The sequence below is a fragment of the Poecilia latipinna genome, unplaced genomic scaffold (genome assembly GCF_001443285.1).
Source record: "Poecilia latipinna isolate Pla-1442-1.1 unplaced genomic scaffold, P_latipinna-1.0 Scaffold510, whole genome shotgun sequence".
Classification (NCBI taxonomy): Eukaryota; Metazoa; Chordata; class Actinopteri; order Cyprinodontiformes; family Poeciliidae; genus Poecilia; species Poecilia latipinna.
In genome coordinates, this window is record NW_015113126.1 from 71,460 (window position 1) to 78,853 (window position 7,394).

General features: G+C 36.5%; 1 protein-coding gene across 1 annotated transcript; it reads left to right on the top strand.

Annotated features, from left to right (window-relative positions):
* Positions 1-1,654: 1,654 nt before the first annotated feature.
* LOC106952376 (olfactory receptor 52K1-like) lies at positions 1,655-2,951 on the top strand. The gene is made up of 2 exons (XM_015040447.1): positions 1,655-1,755; positions 1,854-2,951. Exon 2 carries the CDS (start codon positions 1,910-1,912, stop codon positions 2,876-2,878), a length of 969 nt encoding a protein of 322 aa, XP_014895933.1. The 5' UTR covers positions 1,655-1,755; positions 1,854-1,909; the 3' UTR covers positions 2,879-2,951.
* The last annotated feature ends 4,443 nt before the right edge of the window (positions 2,952-7,394 follow it).

Genomic DNA, 7,394 nt, shown 5'->3' on the forward strand with positions numbered 1-7,394 from the left:
AATTTCTTTTATTGTGGAATTCTGGCAACCCCACAATGTAAAAATAAATAAATAAATAAAAATAGCCGGCAGCTGGGGTTGCCAAAATTCCACGGTAAAAACAATTACCCTGTTGGAAATCATGTTGTTGGAATGGTTCTGTTTTGCTGCTTTCCCCCTCTTTTACCACCAGACGGTGCCAAGAGGCTGTTTTTTCGGTGGTTCCTGGATTCCTGCACACCTGCAATTAATCAGATCGTCTGGAGGAGTATATGAGGACGGAGCTGCCAACACTTGAGATCCAGAGTGTTAGCCAGTATTTGGTACTCCAGCCCTCTGAGCTTCTCACTGTGATCTCCTGTTGTGGACCTCAAGTGATATCTCCTCAGGTTATTCCTCATGATGCTGTGGACCCACTGGTTGCTAGAGTTCCACTGATACCTCCACAGTAAACCAAACCTCCTTGGATTACCCTGTCATCAGTCTCACTCGCTCCTCGCCTTCTGTGATCCAAAGCTTACCTGTCCGCCTGCCACCGCAACCTCTTCGTCGGTCAAGCAGCAACCCTCCACCTGAACCAAACCCTGGTAACCACAGTGATTCTTCCCCCTGACCTACCTCCACTCAAGTGAGACCAGTCCATTTATTCTGACACTGCCGTTTTCCACGACTCCTTTTTTTTTTCTCTTTTTTCACATTCCTGTGCTCCGGTGATCCAGATTGCAGACTTTCTTCAGAACTCTATTGTTGATCATAATTGTGTGTTTACAATAAACGTATTTAACTGATTTCTGTTCTCCGCGTGGTGTTCTGCATGTGGGTTAAGAAATTACACTCCAGGACATGTCAGTAAAATATGCTTTTTATTTTATGGTAAAACGCCGGCAGCCGGGGTTGCCGAAATTCAACTGTAAAAAACAATTGCGGGTAAAATCTGTTTTGTTTTTTGAGATAATTTGTTTCTCTCTCTTCTTTGCTTTTTCTCTGTCTTTGAAGTCTCCCATTTTAGCTCATTTGGGATTAGGTAACTTTTTGTAATCCATTCAGCAGCTGCCAGATGTAAATAAAAATAAGCATCTAGATGCATAGCATTTAAATCCAAAATGAAAAATCTTTTTAAAAGTAATCATTTCCAGCAAAAATTTTTTTACCGTATTGGAAAAAAAGGATTACACTGCTTGGAATAAAACATCCACTGTATCACTCTGCCACATTGTGGGGCATGATTGTAAGCTGTAATTATGTAAAAGTTTTTTACTGTGTGCATACAAAGGATAATTTAAATACAAAGAATTAAATGTTTAACTTTTGAAAGTCAAGAAGGATCGACAGTCACATGGGTCTGGGCAATCTCAAATCATAAGATAACTAACAAAAGCTTAAACATGAATATGTAAATTGGAAAAAACAAAGATCAGTAGCTACAGGATGTTGATAAAGCATGTTGTAAGGCAGTCCATTAAAACATGTATTTTTTACAGATTCAACCAGTTGATATAATTTGCAAAAGGCTGTGCGTTTCAATTAATCTTTCAGGTAATTAGAACTTTGTTTTGATCACAACAAACACAAAGTGTAAGCCATGAACTTGGCCTCTCAATGGACCAATTTACTAGAACAAATGAGGTATTTCACAATTACTTTTTGAGACTAAACTCATGGGTTGGGCTTTAAAAATATTGGTACACACAGTCACATTCGCAGATATCTTCCTGCTGCCGACACTGAAAGAAGCCTCCAAAAGAGTTGCAGCGAACAACACGGGAGGAACATTAGGTAAAGCAATTTAAAACTATCTTAGACCATGCAGAATTTATGGTTTTCATTTTAATTTTGCTAGTATTTCTGACAAACCTTGTCTTTTCTGCTTTCAGATTAAAGATTTTCTTACTGAGGCTCCATCTTCCAGCAAACGCTGTGGGAATCAGTGATGTCTTCCTCTAGGACTGTTTCAAACACTTCTGTCATCATTCACCCTCCAGGCTTCTACATCTTTGGATTTGAGTCATTTCCCTTCATATCTGTGTATTTCATCTTCCTGGCATTTGTTTATGTGTTTTCAGTGATGTTTAACTGTTTGCTGATTTATACAATTGCTGTGAGTCACAGTTTGCACACTCCAAAATTCTTGGCCATCACCAACCTGGCAGTGATAGATTTAGTGCTTAACTCCTGCACCATTCCTGGCATGATAAAGATTTTTCTCATCAAGGATAACTTTGTTCCATTTAACCTGTGTCTTGTGCAAATGTTTGTATATTATGCATTCTTAGCACTGGAATCATATGCACTCACAGTACTAGCCTATGACAGACTGATTGCTATATGTTTCCCTTTTAGACAAAGCTCAGTCAACACAGTGCGCAGCATGTGCTGCATTATCAGTGTTACCTGGTGTCTAGCTGTTGGAGTGGCAGGATTTTCAACAATCATAATGACAAGACTGTCTTTTTGCAACTCTGTCAGAGTGGTTAGTTATTTTTGTGACTATGCACCTGTGTTTCGACTTGCCTGTAATGATAACTCGTTGCAATGGTCCACAGCTTCATTCTCCTCCATTTTTGTCCTTGGAGTGCCTTTTGTTTTCATTTTCCTCTCCTATGTGAGCATCCTGGTGACTGTGTTCAGGATGAAATCTGTGGACCGACGAGTGAAAGCTTTGGCTACATGTGTTGAACATATTATTGTTGTTGCTGTATTTTATATTCCTATTTTTGTTATTTTTGCTATTGGGTTTTATTCAAGGGTAGTTGAACCAGAGAAGAGAGTTCTGAGTCTGTCGCTGGCATCTTGCATGCCTCCTTGCATTAATCCTGTTGTTTATTCTCTGAAAACTAAAGAGATCAAAATCAGAGCACTGGCTATCTTTAGAAAAACTAAAGTTAATGCAAAAATCTGAGCAAAATCCAAATCAATCAAATGTAGACTGTAGAAGTAACAAATAACCTAGAAAAAAAAGTCATGAACAGATCTTGTCTTTTTTTTTTTTACTTCTTTCTCATATAAGGATGTCACTACACCTAATATCTTAATATTATACTGTAGTATAATTTTTTGTAATCTGCACCTTGTAAAGTCAATTAAAACTGAGGGTCCAGCCTACCACAATTGTCTTCTGAGGTTTGATTTTATATGTAAATATGATTTAAATTATGTCAGGTATTTGAATTCTCTAAGTGGAAATTGGTTGGAACAGTGCCTTGAAAATAAATTTTACAATGGACAACAACATTTGCATTAGCTGTTTTACTTCACCTTGTTACATTTACTGTTTAAATTTAACTTAGTTGGTTAGTTTAGGTTCTTTGAAGACCCGTAACAAATGAGAAATAAAATAGTCTAAAATGGAAATGAACTTTAATCAGATTGATTCAAATGTTCCACAATTCTGAAATATTTTATGCCTGTTCTGCAGTATTTCTATCATTAAATATTTGTGAATATGTTAATCTAACGTTATAAATTGGCCTACAATGTTGTTTGAGAAAATTACCAGCATTATGATATGGTAGCTAAAATATGTGAGAAAATTTTCTTTAAATGTAGAATCATCAAAAGGAGAAGTATGCAAAATATTTTTTTTTGTAATATTATATTTATATTTGATTATTATATTTCCAGCAGTTCCTTTTAATATACAATATTTATATTGAAGCCGAGAGGCAGTAAAAGGACTAAAGGCTGACCTCTAGTGGTTAAATGTGTAAAGTCTAACTTTGATATAGAAGCATTGTTTAATTGTTTTATGAATTTGGATAAAACATAATACAGAATCATCCTACCAAATATCAATGTTAAAGAAAACAACTGAGTAAATTACAGTTTGGGTGAACAAAACACATTTCATCTTGCTATGTGGACTAAACAGGAAGCACCAGAAGATGCAAATTTACATATTAACATATTTTTGGCAGCTGTGTATATTAGCTTATCACAATAACATCATCATGAAAACAGCTTAGCCTACAAAATAAATTATAAAAACTTATAGTTAAGATTTCCTTTGTTAAAAACAGCAACAGTGTTGGAAAGGTTGGGGCATGAGGTCCTCCGTCCAGAAGCAGCTCATCTACAAACATCTACAGTCATCAAAATGGACATTGACCCTAAGCATGCCACCAGATTAGTTACAAAGTTGCTTCCAACAAAGTCTCTGCTTTAGAGAACCACTGCTGTGGTTGGATATTATAAGATGTATGTGAGGAAATCCGTCCAGACTCAGATACAACAGCTCTGTCAGGGGAAATCTGCTAAAATTTAGCAAAATATTTTGAAGGAAACCGAAAACGTTTCACCTTTGTCATAAAGAATAAATGACAATTTTACCACATAAAGAGGACGTAGGATATACACTTCTGAATTTATATAAAGAAAATCACATTCTCTCCCTTATTATTCTCACATTTAGCAATTAAAAATAAATTATGGTAATCCTAACTGACCTAAAACAGAAAAAGTATTGTATGTTGTACGGCGCCAATGCTTATGGATAAGAATGCTCATAAGATGTTCACTCTATAATTTCATAAGCAGCTTCTATTTGATTCTGAATTTTTCGATTTCAGAAAAATCCCCATTGTGGGACAGTAAAGAATAATTCTGAATAAAAGTTAAAACATGCAACATTTGAAGGAATAAAGATCCTCTAGTGACGCCACAAAATGGCTAATTAGAAACTAAACCAATGTCTCATCTCTTCAACTTTATGTTTGCAATACTTCAGAACTTTGGAGCAGATTGAACCAGTTGTAATTATTAACAATGGGAGTTTAGTTACTCAGGTTACTAGATCAACATTTAGATAATTAGGTCCTAGTTTCATGCAGAGCAAATGTTTATCAGAATAACTTCAGTCTTGATCTCTCAAGAGGCCAAATTAGTAGAATAAACAAGGTATTTCAAAACTACTTTTTAAGTACGTAATGTGAGTTGAATCTCATGAGAAAGGCAGTGTGTGGTTACAGTATGCAGGCCGCAGTTGAGGCTATATAGTTAGACTTGAATTTAACACGGACCCTACATTTTATGTTTTCAGTAAGATTTTCTTACTGAGGCTCCGTCTTCCAGCAAACGCTGTGGGAATCAGTGATGTCTTCCTCTAGGACTGTTTCAAACACTTCTGTCATCATTCACCCTCCAGGTTTCTACATTGTTGGATTTGAGTCATTTCCCTTCATATCTGTGTATTTCATCTTCCTGGCATTTGTTTATNAAAACCCAGCGCATACAGGTTCATGTTTTTTTTGTTTAGTTTTTTATCCATACCTCTTCCTGCGCCCCCCCTCCCCCTTCCGCCCTTCAATGGCATGGTGCCCCCCCTAGGGGGCGCGCCCCACAGTTTGGGAACCTCTGGTTTAAAGAAAACAACCTGAAAGCATTTTTTGCCCTTGGTTTTGGCTTTGGCTTAAAACTCACTTGCCTTGATTTCAATTCAACAAACCCACCAGACTGTGCTCATTACTTCTCAATCTGTTACTGTTGCAGAACATCTAAATAATTCATGCATAGCTGAATCCACTCACTAAGTAGCTTTTCAACCTGAAAATGTGCTACTGTTGACACACATATCCAAGAGTGCTAACCCATGTCTGTCATTTTTTTCTGAATTCAAATAATCCATTAATTTAAATGGATAACTGATGTGAATAAGAGTGAACAGAGTGTCCTCAAGCTATTTCTTTTCCATGGACATAATGGCCTCATATACTAATAAATTACTAGCTTTCTATAGATTTAAGCACAGCCACATAACCTAAATACACTACCCAAGAACATCACTCAAGTCCTGCAGCATGAATCTCCTGCCATAAATCATGACTCTTCCCCTTTAAATCAGTGTAAACAAAATAAAAGGGTTCCTTTTATGACATCTACCTTTACCTTACCTTTTTTCTTTTTTAAAAAACTGATGTAAACAACTTCATAATAAATGTTAAATGTTTACAGAAACATTTAAACTATCTGTGCCATTACACAGGGGATCTGAAAAGGCCTCTGACTGAACACACCATTACAGACTCATTGAAATTGATACTATGGATTAAAAACGGGTTACTATCTTGATGCATGGGAACATCTCTTCTTCAGTTTAGGAAGCTTATTTTTCCAATCATCTACATTACAGAAAAGATGCACAAGTCTGGACTGTCGCTTCTTGTAGATAGCTTCACTGCTGCATCTCCAGTCCAGTATGTTGTCCATGTAATAACAATTTACAGTCATCTCCTTTGTTTTGGTCAGATTCAGGATAAGATGGTCGCGCCACAAAGCAATCAGCTCTCTGGGCTCAGCTTCGGAGCTGGGCCCTGGAATGGTATTTGTTTGCGGGTTTATGTGTTTGTGTGCCGATTTGGGGTAACTTAGTGGGAAAATTCATGATGCAGTTCATGGGTGCTGGGAGTTTATTGAGAGACTGGGACTGTTTCATTCTGGGGAAGTTCTGATTGGCTGGATTGTTTGGACTTTTTTTTTTCTTTTTTGGAAATATCTCTGGATGGATTCTGGAGTTGTGACCGTGGGTCGGGGTTTCCCCTTCTACTGCATTATCTCAGGCCCAATATGAATCTACCTGCTTACCTTTCCCAATCACTTTTCATATATTTAATTTATTTTATTTTATTTTACTTTATTTAAAACATGTTTTTAAAAACAAAGAAAACAAGTAGCCAGTAGGACGTTTTTTTGTTTTTGATTTTTCTGAGCTGCAGAAGCATCTCCTGGATTAATTGAATCCTGCTAATCCACTTCCTTTGCTTTTGCAGAGCCGTTTCAAATCTTTTTTCTGATTATACAGTCATGAAGCTTCACAGAGGCAGAGATAATGATCTTGCAAACAGACCTTATAAATTGCAGATACTTCGGCTGGGTCCTTATCACTGCTTCAAGAGTGAGATCTAGAACCTCATGTTCCTCATCATGATTGACAGATGATGTGCTTTGAATTTCTTCCTCCTCTCTCTCTTCTTTCCTTTTCCTCTGTCTTTGAAGTCTCCCGTTTTAGCTCATTGGGGATTTGGGATTACGTAACCTTTTGTAATCCATTCATCAGCTGCCGGATGTAAATGAAAATAAACATCAAGCTGCATAGCATTTAAATCCAAAATGAAAAATCTTTTTAAAATTAATCATTTCCAGCAGAAAAATATTGCCGTATTGAAAAAAAGAATTACACTGTTTGGAATAAAACATCCACTGTATCACTCTGCCACATTGTGGGGCATGATTGTAAACTAATGTTAGAAAATGACAAAAACAATGATGTGCAAGTTTTTTACTGTGTGCATACAAGGAATAATTTCAATACAAAGAATTAAATGTTTGACTTTTGAAAGTCAAGAAGGATCGACAGTCACATGGGTCTGGGCAATCATATATTATAAAATAACAAAGAAAAGCTTAAACATGAATGTGTAAAT